Raw genomic sequence first — 23,964 nt, 5'->3', positions numbered from 1 at the left:
ATCAGTAGGCGTCCCAAACATTGGTAAACAAGTCTAATAATAATAATAATAATAATAATAATAATAATAATAATAATAATATAGGGCGGCCCGGTGTGGCGAGTGGTTAACGCGTCGGCCTCACAGCTCTGAGGTCCTGGGTTCAAATTCAGGTCACGTCTACCAGTGTGGAGTTTGCATGTTCTCCCGGGCCTGCATGGGTTTCCTCCGGGTACTCCGGTTTCCAAAAACATCCATGGTAGGCTAATTGGACAATCTAAATTGTATGAGTGTGAGCAAGAATGGTTGTCCGTCTCCTTGTGCACCGCCTCTGGCCCGGAGTCAGCTGGGATAGGCTCCAGCACCACCCGCGATCAGATGAGAATAATAATAATGTGTATTTTTTTTCTCACATATAGCCATGCTTACTGTATAATTTATAAACTAATTGTTTCAAAGTGTAGCGGAAAAAAAATAAATTCACCCCCTCATTTGAGATTTGAGTATTTTTCCAGAGCTGCCAACTTCTCCGGAATTTCAGGATTTTACGCCGGACAAGCAACGCAAGTTCCGGAACTCCTGACAACCTCCCTAAACTCCGGAAATCCAAAAAGTTGTCACCTACATTTTTTTAAGCAACCATTTCGGAAAAGTGCCAAATTTCCAATTCAAATGCCTCGAAATTCACACCATCGCTACGGTTTCCGCCATCTTAATTACGCTTTTGATTCAACTGCACTATAAACCGGATGGATTCGGTAACACAAGTGTATTGTGAATCATCTGAGCACGATACTAACAGTTTGATTTAAATTGTCTGTTATTTTTTTTAAACATTTTATATCGAATTTGCGCGAATTGCATTCACTCCTGATGAAAACAGAAAACTCCTGAAATGGGACAAGGCTACTCCTGAAATAGGGTCGACGGAGGTTGGCAGTAGTTATTTGAAAAAGGGATAGCATTACTGACTACCAAAAGTATTTGTTGATTTGATGTTGACTTTTCTCTTGACTCCTGATCAAACTCATCGAACTAAACTCTAGTTCTTAAATGGCTGTATGAGATGTGGGTGGCATTTTGGAGAACAATGACAATGAGTGATGGCTGTGATAACTTATAGATGTAAGTTTATTTGAAGAGAGAGAACAGAGGCAACCGTAATCATTAAACATCTACTTTCTGTCGTAAAGACTAATTACATCCATCTAGGTTCTTCTGACGAAGGTGTGTGGGATAATGGTAGGTCTTAACCCTAAGTGGGCGTGGCTCCTGACAGTTGTTGAGTGTAGGTCTATGGGTTGGTCACAATCTGAACGAGTGGCACACTTGCACAATGATTTGCATATATGATATTCTTTGTCTTATATATAATATGTCAATTGTTACATTTGAAGGGTTTTGAATTTTTATTAAAGCAAACAATGTGATTAAATTATCTTCTCAATGTCTTTTTCAGCAGTAGAGCTCTGGCTGATGCATTAAATAAAATGATGGGCTGGCTAAGCAGTGTAACAGGAAATTATCTTTGTGGTTGACCAGTTCCTTTCCCACAAAGGCGTCGCAGTTATCTGTTTTAACAAAAGCAGGCTTACTGAAATGTATTTAACGTAACCATTTTGGCACATTATTGTCTACAAAAAATAAACTTTCAATTTTAGCTCCTGCCAAGTGAGGAAAGACTGAGATTTATTACAGTTCTTAAACAGTGCAAGTGGCTGATAGTTAACAGATTTTCTTTCTTGAGCTTTACTTACCAACAATTAATAAAACAAATAATTAGTTATCATTCGCATACTTATTACAGATTGTTGCTGGTTGAATCTATGTCAAAGACCCATATTTTCCTGGATTTTGTACATTCTGCCCATGATAGCCCGTTGCCTTTTTAGATCAACAACAATTTAATTTTATTACTTCCTTTTTGCAGAGCAAAACTGAGGCTCTCTGCTAGAAAACTTGATTTATTGTCATTTAGATATAGTCTATCTAAACTTGCCAAATGTGGTTTTTAAATGTGTATGCCTATTTGTGCATGAGACATTATTTTTTTCGGACTTGTTTAGATGAAATCTCCTCCCAACAATGTGATATTACAGTTTCCATCATCCAAAATAGTATCTAAGTATCATAGTACACATATATAAAAAAACTGTCATCATGCAGCAAAATTTAACTGTAGCGAAGTGGGGTCAATGTGTTGTTTGGTCCGCAACTTGCTTCTGGTGGAATTGAGGATCTCTGTTGTCGTGACGACCCTTACGGTAACATTAAGTTGTTTGTTAAGGAAGATTGAGTGAGAGCAGGGTCGTAAAATGAATGCACACTTGAGTAACAAAGTGTGGGGAAAAGGACCACATGTGAGAAGTGATGCTGGGTGGTCCTTAGGGAATGTGAGGCCGATCAAAAAATGGAGGAGATGGGCGCAGGTGGAGGAGGAAGGGAAGATTAGGGAGAAGTGAAGACATTTTGTTTGTTTACATGGAAATGACGAAAGATAAGATGTCTTAATTATCTTATTTCAGAGGATGTGTTTGTGTGCGTGTGTGAGCTGTGTGGGACACCATGTACAGGAAATGCCAGTGTAATCCCAGAAGATTACAATTTTAGAGAGTTTATCGCTTCTGTTTCCCACTCATCTCCCATTTCCTCTTTTGAAGGTACAATATTATCTGAGTTAAAGTGGCACTGTGGTGGTTGACTTATTAGAATGTCAGATTTTAGGAGGCATCAGTGAGTAGCCAGTGGAATTTGATCCCATTTTAAATGAATCTACAATAACACAATGGTCCATTTTCCTTTGAAAACAAATATGACGTCCTCGTTGGATGACTCAGAAAGAAATGTGTGCACTCTTTAATTGGTCCGTGTGAAAGTTTTCTTACGCAATCGCAGGCCTCTCTGTTCAATGAGGATTAATTCAGTGCGAAAACACAAGCGCCCCTGTTTGAAATCTGGCTTGGCATGCATAGCCTCACAATTGGCCACTTGACTTGTATTAATAGAGCATAGATCTCATTTTATCGCCATCCTGGTTAGACACATTTTAAAATGGCATTTACTTTTACATTTACTTTTTTTTCTTTGTCCGCTACCAAACACTAATTTTATCCCAAAAAGGCATTTCTTGCTCCCCCACAGCATTCTAATGAATCCCTTTCAATGCTACTGCTCACACAGTTCAATTTTCTACATTTCCCTTCTCTTTAAAGATCTTTCTTCTTCCTTACAATCTTGCATCAATTTTGTCATCCCTGCCCCTCCAAAAATTACCATTTGCCTCAAAGAGCCTCTGTGGTCGGTTAAACGTCTCCAGGGTACGATGCTATGTACTCCACCCATTCAAATATCATGCATATCAATCACTGTGAGCAAATGGGTGGACCGCAGCTCTTATGGGTCATTGAGACATGTTGCAGTTCATTGACTATACAGTGAAACAAATTTACTGCCATTTTATTTTGGATAGTTTGCTGTGTATGATCATGTTTAAGTGGTATTGTCAGCAATAGAGATCAATCTACTTTGAGTGGGGTAGGCACTTATTTGCTTTCATCCCTCCGATTCAAAATGGATTGCACCTCAATCGCTGTCAATGACTCAATGGAAAGAGGCGCTCGCTTTCTCACTCCTTTGCTCGCATTTTCAGTCTTTGTACTGCCTGCAATTTATCAGCTCTTTTCGCTGTCATTCACTGGATGTAGGGCAGCTATTTGGCAACAAAGTTTGTCATCTGTTGGCAAACATCTTCTGAAATACACATTTCATCAGCTCATTCATGCAAGAGAATGTAAGAGTGAAGTAAAACATTTCCGGCTTCGATTGAGAAGGTTTAAGGCGGGTAATCACATCCAGTGATTTGGTGTACCACAATTTTCCGTACTCTCAGTTTTTTCATAGTTTATACTAGCTCCATTCTTTCTTTTTTTCTTACAATGATGGCAACGAGAAAATAAAGATGACATTACGTAGCAATTTGGAGTGAGCTTGAGAGTTTACAAAACAAGTTGTTTGGTTGTTTTATATAGTTTATACCAGGGGTGTCAAACTCAATTTGACATTAATACCAAGTAGATCTCATGTGGGCCGAACCACTTTATTTTTGGCAATCCAATCCAATCCAAAAAGTTAACGTGCCGCTATTGACGGCACTAGACGTTTATTTAATTCATTTTGCCTGGGAGGGGCGAATGAATGAATGTTCATTCGCTTTTCCCAGTCAAAATAACGCCATCAATGACACTGAAAGATGAGCATCCACAGCCAGTTTAAGTGAATTGGACATCTAACACTGTCATTAGCAGACAATTAGTTAATTTTGCATCACTTTTTTTTTCACTTCCATTTTAAGGTACTTGCAGGTCACTGCACATGCTTATTGTTTGTTTGCCGTTTCCTGCCAATATTTTGGCCATTTCCAGGTTACCTCCTGTTAGTTTTGGGCCATTTCAAGGTTCTCCATTAACTGATTGGCCATCATTAAAGGCGCTGTTTTGACGGCAGGGGGCCGAATGAACGAATGTGATTGCTGATAGGAAATTGAGGAAAGTGCAGTATAGTGCACACATTTGATCACACAACTCCCAAACTTCTGTTTTTGGGGCCCTTGTCAAAAAACTGAGTGCTCGCCCGGCAGAACAACCCTGCGAGCTGGGGCTGCACTTTTGGGTACTCGGACGTTTGGTCGCCGGACATTTGGTCGTCCGGACGTTTGGTCGCCGGACATTTCACAACATGACAGAGAGTTTACTGTTGAAACCAGCTCTCAAAATTATATTCATGAGAGAGAGAGTTTAATATCTAAATATCTACTGTTGAAACCAGCTCTCAAAATTATATTCACCCGGGCGACCAAACGTCCGGCGACCAAACGTCCGGCGACCAAACGTCCGGCGACCAAACGTCCGGCGACCAAATGTCCTGCGACCAAACGTCCGGTCACGGCACTTTTGACATCTCTGTTTTATAGTAATCTGAATAACTGTTAATGTGTAACATTCTCAGACACCTAGTTTCCCTGTTGTTCTTAATTATGTTGTTATGACTATAAATCTATCTGACTATATTCCCCATCTTGTGGAAGACTTCCTGTGTGTGGTTCCATTTTTAGTCCAACTTTACAACGTCTTTTTGAGTCTGTATCCGTTTTAGCTACCGCAACCAAGATGACGCCGTTCAAGTGGCAGCCAGCGGCGGTAGCTCCGTCCACTCTTGCTCGTTTTGTGTTTTTGCTGCTTTTCTGTCTTAATGATTCGATTTGGTGATTCTTAATGATCCCATTTACTTTGATTTGCTTAGTACTTTGTGCTTTTGCTTTGTTGTTCTGCGGCCTTTGCGACTGTGCTGTCTAACTTATAACTATGCCTTTTCCTGCTACTGTCACAATGAAATTTCCCGAATATGGGATGAATAAAGTTATCGAATCCAATCCAATCTATTATTTTGATTTGTGTCTCTGGAAAATACATCTAACCAAAAATGTGACAGGCTACGTTCACGCTGCAGGTCAATTCTGATTTTTCTGCCCATTGGCGACAGAAATCATTTTTTTCCCATGTAGTGTTAACAGTCCAATGCCATTTTTTTTCCTCTGATCTAACCTGGTTCATTCATATATGAATGAAAATCAGATACTATCTATCAGCCTCTTCTCTAGAATTAACGCAAAACTGTATGAATGAAAACCTATACGTCATTAACAAGAGAAATACGTACTTCTGTTTGACAAAACAAACAAGAGACACAAACCAAGCAATGGTAAACATCCTTGATACTGCATGTGAAACTATCAGGTTAAAAAAAAGTTTGGATCCGGTAGCATAAAATCCTCATAACAAATGCATGACGGCGAAGATCTACATATTTATTTCTATAGTCACCAATTTTAGTGTGCATGTGTGTCACTGCGTATCTTATACAACTACAATGTATATGATGAAAAATAATGTAAATTATTTTTTCCTTATTCTATACTTGTGTTTCTTTGAAAACAAAACCCCCGAAAATCAAAGAGCAAATAAATTTGATGCCCTCTAAATTAAATCTTGTGTGACAGGATGCATGCTACAGGAGGCTCCGCCATAACTTAAAATATATCAGTCCCATTCCTCTGTTATCTATGTTTACCCTTCACATTTTTCAAACCATATTTCTGTGTAGTTCAGAAAGGAATGCATGAGCTGCTTGGCTTGCCAAATACTAGACACCCTATATGAGACACAGGGGGCATTTCATGAGCAACACACTGGACAAAAAGAGGAAAGACAGCGTAGGATTTTGGCAGGACTTCTTTTGCCCATGTTTGGCGAGAGGAAATGAATACTGAGTAGGGGGAGTTGGGGATGTCTCAAACTTCCAATGAAACACAGACAGTGAGGTAGACTGAAGGTTAAAAATAGCGATGAGAACTCAGGTCGGCCCTAAACCGAGACTGAGAGGTGACTAGGTTTGAGAGTGGGAGGAATAAACGTCTAAAGTTACTTCATGAAGGCATCCAAGTGAATGAAGGATATTTTCATAACTACTAGATTGGCAGTCATTTTCACATCTTTCTTTTCATGTATACATGTAATCAATCAATGGTCTAAGACCCTTAATTTTTTCGTTAGCTGGCACATATGACTTAAATGAATCATATACTAAGTGAACTTAGAGGATGTTGTAATTGAGAAATATGCATTCTAAAGGCTGAGCATGAAGATTTACTTCACTTGTACAGATTTAAGATTTAAAGGTGGTTTAATGATCTCTGGCAATTGAGGTCAGAAAAAGAATTGTGTAATTTATGGACGAGAGGCTTAGCATGGGCTATGAAATTGATTTATTTTGTATGCCAACACAAATACTGCAGGTCAACATCTGTTTCTGTTATGTTCATCTTGAAATGGTAAGGAGGCAGTGTAATTTAAATTGCTGTATTACACCTTATTCCAAAGCAAACTATCCGGATTGTTACTGGCTCACTGCGCACATGTGCTTGTGTATTGCATTTATGTTTGTTTGTTTGTTTTGTTTAACAAGATGAATGCTGGTTATTTGTATAGACTCTATTGGTGGAAGCCATACATTTACATGTTTTATTTATCATTGTTAATATGGTGCCATCACGGTGTTTTCCTCATTTTGGCCCCTCCTGCTTCTCTTCTTCCTCTCTTCTGAAGTCATAGTTGGCACGCTGCAAAGCTGCTAGGTTTCATTACGCAGTCTAATGACTGTTTTCCTCTTCGCACAGCTACATTTACATCTACTGTATATATGTTTTGGGTGGGGATTTTGCAAGTTGACTTGTCATGGTTGCATCTGCACTTTATTTTCTCATAATGACACTAATCATTGGAGGTGCGTGGAGAATTAAACAGCAGTTGCTTTTATTTAAAGTTACGACTTAAAATGAGAGCAACAGGATTACATCTGGGAACAAGTACTGATGTAATCCATCGTTGGTGTAATATAAGACTTACACGAGGAAAGATTTCATTTCTTGCTGGGATTTTTCCTGCATTCTTGTTCATTATATGTAATTGCTTTTCCATCATCTGCAACGGATGTGATTTGCATCTTTATTACTGTTCAGTGCTTTACTGCACTGTACTGCTCGTTACTGTACTGTACTGTACTTTACTTTACTATACTGTACTGTACAACTACATGATGGCAGATTTATTTAAGTGCTCTCAGAGGTTTTTCTGTCACTAAAAAAATAAAATAAAAGATATGTAAAGATTTTAAAATGTTTATTTAAGAATGTGCATAGTTCCATTCCCTAAGGCACAGTCTTAATCTGGTGTTAAACGAGGAAGCCTGATGACTACACAAGAGCTGGCCGTGTTCATGTCTATGAGCGCTGAATCCTGCACTGGCGTGTCCACAAAATGACCAAGATTGAGTTTAAAACGCTTGGCGTACACTATTATCTGTCTAGATTTGCACCATATAATAGGGCCCATTGTGTCTTGTACAAGCTCTTGACTGTAGGTCGAAAATGCGGACATGGATTTCTGATTCCCTCAAATGCATGCTGAACTCTGGCCACGACTGTCCTCAACGGCATCTTGTCAGCATTGACCTTCTAGAATATCTCGTGTTGTGAAGATGGGTAAAAGTGCACTGGAGAAATATTTTGGATGCTTTAAAGACCAATGCATGAGTGGTGTTTGTTGTTTTTATGGCTGATCTCAGGAAACATGAGGTTAGTTAAGATGGTATGAGACGTGTGAAGAATGCACTCTGGAAATTTCCTGGCTCTTCTTAATGACCGAGGAATGATCCTGCAGTTATTATTTTTTTATTGTGGGTGAAAAGTCAAAATCCACTCCATGTTGTTATGAAACCTCAATTACTGTATGTTCTTATAAATGAACAACAGCATGATCAATGTTGTACTTTACACCTTGTCTTATTGATCCTTGAGACGATCAGACACACACGTGACATTGTTTTCAACCCACAAGTGAATTGTCAACTATTTGGCAGACCCACAAATCGCTGCCTCCAAAACATTCAATATAACAGTGGGTCCTCTGTCTACAAGACATTTTATAAAATTACATTTTACGAGTGGCAAGATTTATTGCATTGCTGTAAAAGTTTTATAGTATTATCGTGCCCTATAAATCTGTGTATTCTATAAATGCGAAAAATTATCACCAATTATAAAATGAATATTATGTGGGAAGAATCATCCTCATGGTTTTAGTTATGCAGCTTGCTTAGTAGAGCAAACAATATGGTAATTGTGCAACTACACACATAGACTAGGATTGACTTTGGCCACCCTTTGTTCATTGTGCTCACACTGACCTTTTATATCCCGATGCTAATTAAGCTATTGCAGGCTGTTAGTGTGTGATTGCCTAGACACAAGCATCCATACTGGAGCTGTTGTCAGTCAAACAAACACGTTTTTATTTCTTACTAGTATCATCGTCTTATTTTTTCTCACGTACTATAAGGACAAAATCATTGCGTAGTGTTAAAACAGGTTTTGTGGCATACTCAGAAGAGACCTGTGAAATTGATGAGCTTTAATTTGATTCATAATGGAGAGAATTCTGTTTGGTTGTGAATCCTTTGAAGAAAACTTTAAGTAAAACAGAGCGCAAGCATCTTGTGCCAGTGGGTGCAGTCTAAACTCGTTTGTGACATCAGCATGGAAAGTTGAGCTCCATCCGCACAGCTTTGGCAAAACTGCCACAGGCGGTGTTATTCTGCTCAAGAGAACAGAATATTCAGAGGTAAATTCTCCTGTTTTCCTCACCACTTATCCTCATTATAGTTGTGGATCAGTCCATGCCAGCCATTGCATTGCACGTGTCGACAGACAACCAGTCAGTGTTATGTTTTTACTGACGGACAACTTGGAGTCTGTGAGAGGAATGTGGGAGGAAGCCAGCAATTTAAACCCAGGAACACTTCATGTAAATCAGATGTGCACACCAATGGATTGTGCTACAGATTTTCACATAATACACAGTACTAAATGAATCCCTTCAAATTTTATACTGTAATTTTCGTACTATATTTTCTACTTTTTGAACCCTGCTGTGGTTTAAATAATATGAACAGGGTGATGAGCTGAATGTCTGCCTAAATAAAAATACCAAAATACAAATGTGGACAAATATTAATAGTCCAGTGAACGAATACACTTCTTTTTGGAAATTTAGAAAACCTAAACAAACTCAAATTATTTACAGTAGTTGCATACAAAACCTTTACAGATTTTTTACATATAACACATTTGAATTTCAAATTTTGCTGAATTTTTATAGTGACTTACAAAAAGGAGAATTTGTATATTTTTAGAAACTTAAACTTCTACCTTATTTTTGCTGATCACTCAAGCTTACTGTGCCTCTGTATTTGAAAGGGTTAATTATGGTAATACTGTAGCAATTAAAGTAGTTTTAAAACCCCAGCTATATTACAATAGTACAAAATTTTGCCAAATGCCCATTCCTAATTGTACTCCAATATTGAACTAATAATACTAGATTAGTGTAATAACTCACAATTCAGGAGCTTTTTTCCCTTCTTTGTTTACAGTAGTTCTTACAGTTGTTTCATAAGACTAAATAGTTATTAAACCCTTTCACATGCACATACGCACACACCCACGCATCTCCTTGACCTTTGACCCACCATAATAGTCACTACTCAGCTCCAGATGTTATTGACATTCCCGGCGGAGTCATAGGAAAAAATTTACTGACACACGCAGACATGCACATTCCTATGAGTTCTCAGCCAAAATTAATGAGTTACATAAAGATTTACGTTCTGTCTAACGACGGACACCCACAACTCACATTCATACATATAAAGGGATACTTCTGTTCAATGTTTGACAGCTCATCATTTTGTCCGACAACTTGTAAGAATACTCAAATACAGGATTGTATGAACGAGTCCTTGTCCAAGCTTTTGTTTTCTTATGTTTAATAGAAAAAAGTCAGTACTGCTCTCACCGATAAGGTTGTCATTCACTTTTGATGCTCAGTTGAGTCTGTGAGTGTGTCTGAGAGACTGATGTGTGCCGTCCAAACACGTTTTTAGCTGCAAAATCTTTAGCTGTTATCAAAGCAAAAATGTTGAAAAATGGCGGCACTTCAGAAAAGTATTTGTGCTCACTGCATTAAGTGGGTGTGATAAATTTGAAACTACGTAACGTCTTTTGCCAGGGTTTTTAGCACACATTTTGCAATGCAGGTGGCCTGGCGGATGAGTTGTTAGTGCGTCGGCCTCACAGTGGGGGACCTGGGTTCAAATCCAGGCCGGAGCACCTATGTTGAGTTTGCATGTTCTCCCCGGGCCTGCATGGGTTTTCCCCTGGGAGTCCGGTTTCCTCCCACATTCCAAAGACATGCATGGTAGGCTGATTGGACTCTCTAAATTGCCCCCAGGTATGATTGTGAGTGTGAATGGTTGTTTCTCTCCTTATGCCCTGCGATTGGCTGGCCACCAATTTAGGGTGTCCCCCGCCTCTGACCCGAAGTCACCTGGGATAGGCTCCAACACCCCCCTCAACCCTAGTGAGGATAAAGCGGTTCAGAAAATGAGATGAGATGAGATGAGATTTTGCAATGCCCTATGTTTTGGCCAAAACAAGAGCATTGAACGAACGCAGTGATAGATAAAACACGTGCCGCGTCCGTATGCGATGGCGATGACATTTCGGAACGCTGATAATTTTAAGATGTCAAGCTGATCTTGTCACACGGTCAATCCAAAGGATGTGTTTGCTATGTTTTTGTCGCGTATCCTAACTTGTTGTACATCTGTGTATCCACAGGGCTTTATTTGTGTACGAAGGGCTCACGAGCAAGCTCAAACTAGCTGACTCAGGAGGTAAGTTTGATCGCGGAAGAAATGCACATTTTGCATTCTTGAGGAGCTTAACTTTGGCTTAAATTCTCCCATTTTTTTTGGTTAAAGTGGGCGGTGTTGCAGAGCTGGCCAGCAAGTTTCATGCATCTAAGCCACAATATGGACTGTGCAGATTGGGAAATTCAGACACAGGAGGATCCCAAATCGTTCTGATTGCCTGGGTAATAAATAAAATGCACACATAAATACTGAACCTACAGTTGTGGTCAAAAGTTTACATACACTTGTGAAGAACATAATGTCATGGCTCTCTTGAGTTTCCAGTTATTTCTACAAGTCTGATTTTTCTCTGATACAGTGATTGGAACGATACTTTTTTGTCACAAAAAATATTCATGAAGTTTGGTTCTTTTATGACTTTATTATGGGTTAACAGAAAAAGTGATCAAATCTGCTGTGTCCAAAATATACATACAGCAACACAAATGAGCAATTTTGGTGACTTAGAAAGTTGTGTCAGTGAAATAAGCTTCATAGCATGGCCTCTTAACTTCTTGTGAGTGATTATGAGTGACGACAGCTGGTGACTTCTCTGAGGCCATTTAAATAGGGCTCATTGGATGCAAACGCCCACAAATGCTACAATGGGAAAGTCAAAGGAGCTCAGCATGGATCTGAAAAAGCGAATCCTTGACTTGAACAATACAGGAAAGTCACTTGGAGCCATTTCAAAGCAGCTGCAGGTCCCAAGGGCAACAGTCAATTCTGTCAAGAGGAGTGGTCAAAGACTCAACCAGAAGCTTGCCAGAAGCTTGTGGATGGCTACCAAAAGCGCCTAATTGAAGTGAAAATGGCCAAAGGACATGTTACCAAATATTAGCGCTGCTCTATGTATATTTTTGACCAAGCAGATTTGATCACTTTTTTCTGTTCACCCATAATAAAGTCATAAAAGAACCAAACTTCATGAATGTTTTTTGTGACAAAGAAGTATCTGTTCCAATCACTCTATCAGAGAAAAATCAGAGTTGTAGAAATAACTGGAAACTCAAGAGAGCCATAACATTATGTTCTTCACAAGTGTATGTAAACTTGAAATGTGATTGGTTAAATGCTTCAATATGAAAAATGAAAACACACATCTGGAAGCAGTGCAACCAGGGGGGAAAGCAATGAAAGGAAGCTAACAGACAATTTGGAATTATTTACAAGTATAAGTATTCATGGACAAAATATAATTAACATCAGTCTGTGATTCAGATATTTCTTAGGCCAGCAGAGAAGGCCTTGAAGGCCCTGATGGCACACCATATATATATGTATATATATAGTATTTTTTAATTCATTCATTTTCTGTACCGCATATCCTCACATGGGTCGGGGGGTCGCTGGAGCCTATCCCAGCTGACTTCGGGCACAAGGAAAGGAACACCCTGAATTGGTGGCCAGCCAATCGCAGTGCACAAGGAGACCATTCACGCTCACACTCATACCTAGTGGCAATTTAGAGTGTTCAACCAACGCAACCTGCATGTTTTTGGGATGTGGGAGGAAACTGGAGTACCTGGAGAAAACCCACGCAAGCCCGGTGAGAACATGCAAACGCCACACCGTGAGGACTGACCTGGGATTGAACCCTTGACCCCAGAACTGTGCGGCCGATGTGCTAACCACTCGTCTGCTGAGCTGCTTGTTTTTTTGTTATAGATATTGTGATTTTATTTTTATTTTTTTCATGTTTGGAATTAAACTCAATGGGTGTTTTGAATTGCTAATACTTTTTTAGGGTTCCAAAGGATTTTTCTTCAGACTGTACAGGAAAAATTGAACTCCAGGATTCTATTGAGTGTTGGAAGTGGGTATATGCCAACGTTGCCAATGTGTGGTCAATATAAAATCATATCATTTTTAGAACAACTTGGGTACTCTTATCATTTGCAGTGAATGAACTAAGTCATTCCATGACAATTCCTGCTGTCCTTTTTCTTGAAGTCTTGCCAGGAAATTGGTATCTAAGGCTTTGTATCCTGCATTTGTTTGCAGGTTGGTGAACACGTGGAAGAATTCCGCAGGACGGAATGTGCCGGACACATTCCAGCCATCAAACACTTTTTCAAGGTTCAGTAGAATGAATTCTTCTTCATTTTGAAATAGTTCCAATGCGAACATCAAATCAATTTAGCTTCACTGACAGTTGCGGCTCTTAAGTCCCTCCTTCTGGCTTTGTACTCTATATTTACACTCTCAAGTTGACTAGGTATTGTTTTGCAAGTTTCCTGTGTTGACTGCACATCCTGTCCTATTCCTGTGTTGGTGGTACGTGGCCACCACTGATACCAGGAGAAGATTTAGGCTACCATTGGCGTTTAAAGATTTATTGTTTCTCCTCCTCATCTAGAACGATTGAGAGGAATGAGAGAGCAAGTACGCGCACGACGAACACGCATCAGAAACTAAAAGTCCTATAGTAGCTGTACCATTATATCTTGATCGCTGTTTGTTTAGTCGTGAAGGCAGCTGACCCCAAAGTTTATGAGTTTCCATATAAAGGCATCACCAAGTCTACACTCTGGAATGTTTGTTGTTGTTTTGTCATGTCTGGCCCATTGTGAGCAACCGTCTGAGTTCCCCAAACTTCTTTTGTGTGAAATGTGTGTATGTGGACATGTACAACACTGAAACAAATATATATTTTGTATACTAATATGTTCCATTTGGAGAAAAAAAAATCCCTATATTTTGTTGGGAGAACATTTTAATTATTATTTTTTTGTTTGTCCAAATTGCGGAGCAGACTGCCGCCAGCGCAGCCAAATTCAAAGCATCGCCATATTTGGTGGAGTTGGGACTCCCTTTAACTATTTCAGTGACATTGACAATGATAAACGTCTCATCATGTGCTTGTTTTTATCCTTCTGCTGTGAATTTGATAATTTTACAATAATTTGCTGCCAGCCAGTCAAATTGAATTAGACAACTATCATCATGAATGGCAGTCAATAGATTAACCCTACAGTTAGATACTATAGCAAAATAAATGCAAATATAAATGTATTATTCCAATTGTAACTCAAATGTTAAACAAAGCAAAACTATTCCACCTTTCTGAAGTCTAGGTTATTTTTACTTCATCTCAATTTTTCCTTTCTTTTGATACTGCATGTTTCAGCTGGTCGAAGGGGGAGTTGGGTCATGGCGAGTCCTGGGTGTGTTTTCATTGTTGCACGTTTCAACTCAAATAATAGACACAATCCAAGCAGAAAGGTCGGCGATGAGAACCTCGATATGAAAAGGCTAAAGAAACAGAAAATGAGCGCATGGGATGATTGGTGACATTTTTACTCTATCATTCCTACATTGTAGCACCCTGGCATGAGGTCACTTATTTTTTGTATCTTAGGCCCTGCTACATAAAAAAATTGAAAATAAACAACATGATAACATGTTAAGTAAAGTTCACCGCATATTCATCCATTCTTTCTCAAAAAGACAAACACAGGCAGTGATCCAGACTTTGAGGGACTTCAGATGTTTTTCTCTCTCTGAAAATTCCAGCCAGAAGGGCATTTGACTTAAGTGGTTTTCTTTGTTTTTATCATGAGCAAAAGCAAGGTGAAATTTATTGCTGAGTAGAAAGCTAGCTTCAGGGTCAATACATTGTTTCTCTGATGTAGGATATGTCTAGCAGCTATGAAACATACAATATCCACAGTGTGCTCTTAGCAATAATGGTACACCTTTATGTTTTGTCGACAATTGGTCTTATGTGTACACCTCCTGCATTTAATGAATCACACAAACATCATTTGTCAATAGCAAAAAAAGAACTTCTGTCTTTGTTTATTGTTTTTTTTTTCTTACTTTCGAGAGTGCATTTGTGAGGTTTTAAGGCTCAATCGTCTTAAACTCAAGTACAATAGATATAGTAACTATATGCTAGTGTTTATTTAGGTACCATTCAATTTGTTTGTGCAAATACATTTAAATTGAATCATATTTACAGATTATTTTTTCATATATTGATAATAACATTATTAATCTGTTCATTACCAGAAATGCACTGATAATATTAATGATGGCTATACTTGAAGAACTGCATTTATCATGCACAGTCCATCAGATAGGATAGGTTAGGTTAGGTTAGAACTTTATTTCATCCCATATTTGGGAAATTTATTGGTTGCAGTAGCAAGACAGACACAAGACGCACAAGACATTGAAGACCTAGGTAAAAAAACTAAATACCAAAATGCAATAAAAAAAGACAGAAAAGCAGCAAAAACACAAAACGAGCAAATCTAATGTTTTTGAACTCAATCATTGCTATTGAAAGGGATAGACATAAAATAATGTAATTATTACTGGGATGACTAACACTGAGTCATCATCATTGGTAGATGCCCAGCCCAATTTGATCGAACACTCACTGCTTGCTCTTCTAGCAAAATGGATTGGACGTCAATCGGCGCCAATGGCAACCAATAAGTTAATGAACTTCATTATTTTTTTTGTGTAAATGTGGAAGAATAATAGTCATTAGCCAGTAAGTGGCTTGCCAACATGAATGCAGACATTTAATCAATCTTGGTACTTTTGCCAATTAAATCAACCTTGCCAAATTACCCGCCGGTCCTCACAATGTCATTTATACAAGGTGTTGTCCTTTTAAAATCATATTTGACCAGCATATAAACCCAAAATGTATTCTTAAACAAGCCCTCTAATATTTTTCCATTGTTCCGTCAACTGTCCATAAGCATTCACATCTTCACACTGATAAACGAGGAATGGTTTAGCCTTAGTTGCACAATTGTTGGGCAATAACTTCAGAATTGTCCAACTGAAAACTACCAGAGGCCCTTTTTGTGTGTTTGTGTGTCATGTTTTGGCGTGCGTGTATGAGCAACTATTCTATGTAACATAGTAGTCACATCTGTTATCCCCTAATTGCTGTCCTCCATGTTCACATATAGGAGGCGCACACCTTCATTAGTGCACACAATGCAGATGATGTGACAGAGGAGAAGATAAGAGCTGAGCTCAGCAAGAGCCAAACGCATCCTCATTGGGTCAAGAAGAGCTCCAGGTCGTCAGAAAGGGAAGACTTAGTTGTGAGTAGCTAGCAATCCTCGTTTTAACCGCTAGATGGTGGCAAATACTTACAATTCTTCTCTTTCAGGGCACAAACTATAGGAAAACGAATGCTGCTATGGAGATGAGACTCATCAACAGAGACTCCTTTTGGGCTCGTGAAGAGGTAGTTTTATGAGAGATGGCTGCCATTGACTGCAGTAGACGTTCAATCCATTTTGCCAAGGAGGGTTGCGAATGAACATTTGCTGCCGAATCTCATGCGCTCTCAGTACAGTAACATTGGCATTCACAACCACTCCTTCCAGTTCAAATGAAATAGACAACTAGTGGAGTCAGTGACAGACAATGAGATAAATAAAAAGAAGAAATAAACAAGTAAAAAAATTTAAAGTGTGGCCTAAACCATACTGTTTTTATGTTTCATTTTTATTTTAATTATGTTTGGTTAATATATGAAATGATTTCATCATGAAAATATTAATTATATAAAGTTTGTACTATAAATATAGTACTATACTATAATGATTAAATTTTGAAAATACATTCATGTTAATATGTCATATAAACTAAATTATTGGTGTTATATTTGTTATAAAACATATATCATAATACTATGTTAATATTGTAGCACACATGATGCAAAACTTCATGTCCACATATGCGGACACCAGGTTTTTGGAAGTTCATTTTTTACTTTACAAAAATAGGTACTTGCCCTATACAAAGTTATCTACATCGTACATTGTTGATCATTCATCAGAGAGAAGAAGAACTGAGGAAGGAAGAGGAGAGGAGGCGCACCTTGGATGAGAGGCGGCGGCTTGAACGAGAACGAGTTTTTAAGGAACGCAAGGAATCGGAAGAGAGGGATCGAAAAATGAATGAGAAACTGCAAATGATAGAAGAGCAAAGGTGAAGTTTCTAAGATGACTAAGTGAAGTTCATACACTTGAAATGTTCAACTCTTTGATCACTTTTACTGTCTTGCAGACGTAAGCAAGCAGAACAAGAGGAAATGATGCGTACAAAGGAGAAATTTAGATGGGTGAGTTTTTTCAACAAAGATAAAAAGTTCCAATTTAATCTTTTTTTAATTTGTTTTTGGGTCCCTTTTTGGAGGCTCCAAATATATATTTTTTAATAACCAAAGGTCTTTCAAATTTCTGTACTGTAATTACTCCATAAGACTTGACAAATACATTACATTACTACTACATTCCTAGGTTACAGAAAAGTCTGGTAACTGTATTTATTGTGTCTGTACAAAATTATGCTTCAATAATTGACATTATTACTGCCTTGGTGCCTTAAAATACAAGTTTTCCAATGCAAAACATTCATGTAATTAAAATGGCGATTATTTGCTGACAGCCTGACCCAGTTTAAATGGATTGAACGTCTATTGCCATCAATGGCTGTAAAATAAGATAATTCACATAGTCTTTAAATATGTGTCCATGGCGACAGGAAGAACAGAAGAAAGAGCATGAAGAAGACATGAGGGCTCGCTTGCAAAGGAGTGAGTCCATAGAAAAGGCTGCTGTAAGTCAAAAGTCACTCAGAATTGCTATTTTAAATGGTAAATGTTCCATTTTAGTGACTTTATGTCTTTGTAGGAGGCTGCAGTGTTAGTGTCCCAACGCTCCATGAATCCTCGTGAGTTCTTCAGGCAGCTATCGTCATCATCATCTCAAAGTCCGACCAGTCCGGGATCTTCACGTGCTGGTTTGTATACATGCGTTTACTAGCAGATCTATACTTCAACCTTTGGATGTGCTTGTTTTGCATGTGTTAAAAATCTGTGTAAATAATTCTGCTACAGTCGTTTATTCATCCATTCATTCATCTTCCGTACCGCCCATCCTCGAAAGGGGTGCGGGTTTTGCCGGAGCCTATCCTACCTGTCTTCGGGTGAAAGGCAGACTACACTCTAGACTGGTTGCCAGTCAGTTGTAGGGCATACAGAGAGACAGACAACCACTCACAATGCCACCGAGTCTCCAGCACAACCCCGCGACACTCGTGAGAATAAGCGCTGCGGAAAATGAAATTAAAAAAATATATAGGTGCTGCTTTGGCATTGAATCGATATGAGCAAAACATATTTAGAAGAAAAAAATGTATCGGAAGTCAAAAAATCGAAAAATATTGCTCTTTTTGTTGATATATGTGAATATTTTAAGTGGATACTTAACTTGCACCTAACGGCAATAAAATGGAGTAATATGTTGTAATAACACATGGTCCCTGTGAGCTATAAAAACGTTTGAAATACCTGATGTAAATAAAATACTTGATTGCTTGTTTGTTAGACTTTACAGTACACAGCTGAACTCATTCTCTCATTAAAGGTAATTTGTTGTATAATTGCAACCAACTACTGGAACTGCTACTCTGTTGTAGTTTGTTAGCGTGCCACAGCCTTTTAACACTTCCTGAGATATTTTTTTTCAAGTGGGGAATGAAAAGCCCAAAATTAGTTGAGGACATGTACTTAAAAGTGAGTTCAGCTTAGATGGTACTGTGGAAAAATGGCCTGAGCAGTTGCTAACTCAGCATTTTTGGTTCCTTGACTTCGGTTTAACCACATGAACCTTTGTGTTTCCTCCAGGCAAACCTTTTAGACGATACCAGCGCAGCCTGACTGACACCGCTTGCATCTTTTCTAAAGCAGAGAACAACACGCCACCCTCCCCACTTAGCTCTCCCCTGGTCTCCCCTTTCTTACGGGCCTCACCTTCCCGCGTGGGGGCCACATCTCCCACAAGTCCCGTTTTTCGTCCTCTCACTTCTCCCACCAAGACCAAAGTCCAGAACGTGACACCTCCCACGTCCCCGCTTCATAACACCCCTCAAGCTTCGGCTCCGGTGCCCACATTGTCTCCTTCTAACCAGCAACCTGTTGTCTGGACCGAAGTTATTTCACCTGCGGAGACCTCTGCACCACTATCGACCATTAATCCTGAAGCATCTCCAATATTTGGCTTTGAAAGAAGCATCCCCACTGAGCCTCTTCCTGGGGTCCTGCCAGCCTCCCCCCCAAATACTCCAATTGATCAGGAGCTTTCAACTTTTTGCTTTGAAGGTCCACCTCCACAGCCACCATCATCTCCCCTCCCTGAAATCCACCAACTCAATGCGGGTAGGTGACAACTGTAGAAAATAAACTGGGAAATTGATAAGTGACGCTCATTAAGCCAACTACTTGCAGCGCTAGCTACTTTGCCAAAGAATCATGTCACCTATTTTTGTCTTTTCAAAAGTGAAACTCTGAAGTTGTCTGGATGCTTGTGCCAAAGTTAAATCCACAACTTTCCAGACCGTTAACGCTGCCAATACACTGAATCAGAGTTCTTCTTCACAGAGCTATTTTTCTCCACAGGCCAGGCACAGTGAAAATATACAACTTAAAACATTTACTCATTAGTTGCCTTTGACGGTGATAGATGTCCAATCCACTTTTACCGGGAGGGCTGACAGGTCTATCGCCATCATTAGGGCAGCCCCGATCATTCAAGTCATTGACAATCAATCAAATATCATATCTCGTCTCATCTTATTTTCTGAACCACTTTATCCTCACTAGGGTTGCGGGGGGTGCTGGAGCCTCTCCCAGCTGACTTCGGGCCAGAGGCGGGGGACACAGCGAATTGGTGGCCAGCCATTCGCAGAGCACAAGGACACGAACAACAATTCAGGCTCTCACTCATACCTGGGGGCAATTTAGAGTGTCCAATCGGCCTACCATGAATGTCTTTGGAATGTACCCAGAGAAAACCCACGCAGGCCCGGGGAGAACATGCAAACTCCACACAAGTGGACCGACTTGGATTTGAACCCAGGTCCCCCACTGTGAGGTCGACGCCCTAACCACTCAACCACCGGGCCGGCCTTCTTTTTTTTTTTGTTCTTAATTTTTTTAATTTAAAAAATCAAAATACCAGCAAAAAATATTGTATTAGTTGTTTTATTTGCTGTATTCATTAAAAATGGAAAACAGGGACAAATAAGCAGTAAATAGCTTTTTATATTATTAAAAATATCTTCTATCAAAATTCTCTTGAATTATATAAACAGTCAAATATTGGCAATATTAATCAGTCATTTGTGAACTAATCAATCATAATATTCATTTGTGCCGGGCAATGGAATACAGTACAAACCTATGGTCACCTAAATGCCACTTTAACTTAAAACCGAATGAATACATTTTTTACCCCGTGTTTTCTAATCAACAGATCTCCACACAACCCTGTTCGTACATACTGACTCTGGCTTCAAAGCACAAGCTGTCCTGCTAGAAGTAGATGAAGAAGAAGATGACTTGGAGGAGAAGGAGGACGCAGAAGATATACTGGTGAATAACGAAGAAAAGACTGGGGTGCAAGAAGATGTAAAAGAGGAAGCTGAAGGACAACCGCAAATTTGTGCTTCTGCTGAGGAACTCGTCCACGCTGTCTTAGTGGAGCAAATGCAGGAGGAGGATGAGGAGGAATCCGAGCAAGACATCGAGCCTGCATCCCCGGAGCAAATACAGGAGGAGGAGGAATCTGAGCAAGACATCGAGCCTGCACCCCCGAAGCAAATACAGGAGGAGGAGGAGGAGGAGGAAATCCAGAAAGAAATCAAGCCTGCATCCCTAGAGGAAACAACTGAGGAAGTACATGATGATACAGAGGAGTTCATTGAAGAAACAAAGCACAATGAGCAATTTGAAGACAGCCCAGATGAAGCTGCTGATCTTTTGGAAAAAGAGGAAAAGTCTGAGTTGACAGGTAGCGCTGGTTCCTGTTTATGCAACAGTGTCCCTTTTCTATTGCTAAACAAATTCTTACTTAATAAAAAGATGAAGGTCAAATAATTATTTCAGATGAGGACCACCTTTGTCAGACCATCAAGCTTGAGACACTGGTTCGGCCGACTAATGGGTTTACACACGAGGAACAGGAGAATGGAATAGGTTAGTTTCAAATACAACACATTAACCTATAATGTGCACTGATTTGAAATTCCTCTGTTATTTCTACATTGCATTTATTTCAGGGAGATCGCTTAGCCCGTCTGATGCGGAAATCAGCTCACCTGAGCTAAGTGCCTCTTATGACCTTCATAATACAGCAGACAGTGATGAGATAGATATGTCAGAAAATGGACAAGAGGTGATAATGCAATATTCATATCCAACCTTGTAAATTCACTCTTAAAGACACTTTGTATTTGGCAGTTGTTTGACTCATTGGTAGCCATTGACAGTGCGAGACGTCCAATCCATTGTGACTAGGAGGGGCAACTCAATCCGCTCATTTGCCCCTCCCAGTCCAAAGGGATTGGGCGCCTCGCATTGTCAATGGCACTATAACTTGCATTCACAGACATTTCAGCAGTTTAAATAAACATGTCTTTCATTTGGCAGGCAATTAATAGTTGAATACTATAATATTTAAACAAAAAAATAATGAGTCTATTTGTGTTTATATCATAGAATTTTATTAACATTTTATTAATTTATAATTTTATGTATTGATAAAGACATTATAGAGTAATCATATCTTAAGAATAAAATAACTATTTATAGCAGAAACAAACTGATATAACTCATCAATGTAATTTGAATGTTCTTTTTTAATTCAAATTGAAAAAAAATAATGAGTCTATTTGTGTTTATATCATAGAATTTTACTTACATTTTATTAATTTATAATTGTATGTATTGATAAAGACATTATAGAGTAATCATATCTTAAGAATAAAATAATTATTAATAGCAGAAACAAACTGATATAACTTATCAATGTAATTTGAATGCTCTTTTTTAATTCAAATTCAAAAAATAATGAGTCTATTTGTGTTTATATCCTAGAATTCTATTAACATTTTATTAATTTATAATTTTATGTATTAATAAAAACAATATATAGTAATCATATCTTAAGAATAAAATAACTATTAAATAGCAGAAACAAACTGATATAACTCATCAATGTAATTTGAATGCTCTTTTTTAATTCAAATTCAAAAAAAATAATGAGTCTATTTGTGTTTATATCATAGAATTTTATTAACATTTTATTAATTTATAATTGTATGTATTGATAAAGACATTACAGAGTAATCATATCTTAAGAATAAAATAACTATTAATAGCAGAAACAAACTGATATAACTCATCAATGTAATTTGAATGCTCTTTTTTAATTCAAATGTGATTTCTCCACTCGACTCCAGGTTTCGTCTGAGCATCAAATGTGCGTCAGGGCTCTGTACGACTACCAAGCAGGTAAGGCACCATTTATAGGATAATCTCCTATCCTGAGCACATAAAGTGCCTCCACTTATCGTAATGACTGTGTGATTAGCGGGTTTTCACAGCATATTATCTTGCGGTTCCCACAGAGGACGATTCCGAGATCTCTTTTGAACCAGGTGACATCATCCGGGATGTGGAAACGGTGGATAAAGCTTGGTGGAGGGGCTGGAGCAAAGATGGCCGTCAAGGCTTGTTCCCTGCCAATTACGTGGAGACCATATAGAACATACGCACGCATATATTTAAACTCTCAGGGACACCATCATCCCTCACAATTTAACCTCTATGTTCTGAGTCTTTGCATTTTCCAGATTTTTTTTGTATTTTCACATTTGATTCAAATGAGCATAAACAATATTTTCTAGTATAAAGTACATATTTTCAGATAAAACAGTCAACACTTTTCATGTTTTTTTCTGGACAAAAATAACTTATTTCCTCAGGAGTTAGTGAAAGCATGTCGGTGGGCGGAATCACATCACAATTATAAACGATCACAAACTTGCGTTATATATTATCATGTGTATATCAGTTGTCTTTATTCAGTTCCCAGCCTGAAAAATTCACTGCTCTTACCAATACAACATAATCAAGATTGACATACATGTACTCATCAGTTTATAATCATCTCACAAAGTTTCCTGAGATATTTTACAGTACTATATTTGTTACTGACAGCCTTTCTTACCTTGATTAACTGCTGAGAAACAACAGCAGAGTTGAAATGTTCGGAATCAGTCTTTGAGACGATGCTGTGTTTTGTTGTCATGGTGATGTCTATACTTACATCGTTTGATTAACTTGTCTTTGCTGCTTCTGGATTTTAATTATCTTGTAAACACAGACGATATAAAAAAACATCTTCACACAATAAAGGGCTGAAATATAATCACACAGTGTATATAAATATGTATAGCGGCAACAAATACTTCGTCTTTGGTTGTTTATTGTATGTTGTCAATTGCTTTGCATTTACTTCAGACTTACAACATAGAAAAAAAAATGTAATAAATTTTTTTCTTAACTATCTGACATGTTCATCAATTTCAATTAACTGATTTTTTTCCCCAGTGTCAGTCAATGTAACTACATAAAGGGGTCAGCGGTAGAGTCATTGCTTCCCAATACATAAGTTGTGGATCTGATTACTCCAACAATGCAAAAATGCAAAAAGGTTATTTTTGTAAAAGTTACTAAAAGCTATTGCAGTGTATTATATCAATTGTAGTTTTACATGACGGCCTATAGATGGAGACAAT

General features: G+C 38.5%; 1 protein-coding gene across 1 annotated transcript in view; it reads left to right on the top strand.

The window, feature by feature from the left end:
* Positions 1-23,734, top strand: part of LOC144074850 (uncharacterized) — a 29,049-nt gene extending 5,315 nt beyond the window's left edge. The window contains exons 2-16 of the mRNA XM_077601492.1: positions 11,270-11,325; positions 11,413-11,525; positions 13,348-13,422; positions 16,278-16,415; positions 16,484-16,561; positions 17,159-17,310; positions 17,389-17,443; positions 17,866-17,940; positions 18,015-18,123; positions 19,010-19,540; positions 20,637-21,173; positions 21,269-21,358; positions 21,442-21,557; positions 22,624-22,675; positions 22,792-23,734. Coding sequence (XP_077457618.1) covers positions 11,270-11,325; positions 11,413-11,525; positions 13,348-13,422; positions 16,278-16,415; positions 16,484-16,561; positions 17,159-17,310; positions 17,389-17,443; positions 17,866-17,940; positions 18,015-18,123; positions 19,010-19,540; positions 20,637-21,173; positions 21,269-21,358; positions 21,442-21,557; positions 22,624-22,675; positions 22,792-22,928 — 2,314 coding nt within the window. The 3' untranslated portion in view covers positions 22,929-23,734. The remainder of the gene's footprint in view (positions 1-11,269; positions 11,326-11,412; positions 11,526-13,347; positions 13,423-16,277; positions 16,416-16,483; positions 16,562-17,158; positions 17,311-17,388; positions 17,444-17,865; positions 17,941-18,014; positions 18,124-19,009; positions 19,541-20,636; positions 21,174-21,268; positions 21,359-21,441; positions 21,558-22,623; positions 22,676-22,791) is intronic.
* The last annotated feature ends 230 nt before the right edge of the window (positions 23,735-23,964 follow it).

This window comes from Stigmatopora argus, chromosome 5, assembly GCF_051989625.1.
Source record: "Stigmatopora argus isolate UIUO_Sarg chromosome 5, RoL_Sarg_1.0, whole genome shotgun sequence".
In the NCBI taxonomy this organism is placed as follows: Eukaryota; Metazoa; Chordata; class Actinopteri; order Syngnathiformes; family Syngnathidae; genus Stigmatopora; species Stigmatopora argus.
The sequence above is the reverse complement of the archived record's forward strand: the minus strand, read 5'-3'. Positions and strand labels throughout refer to the sequence as shown.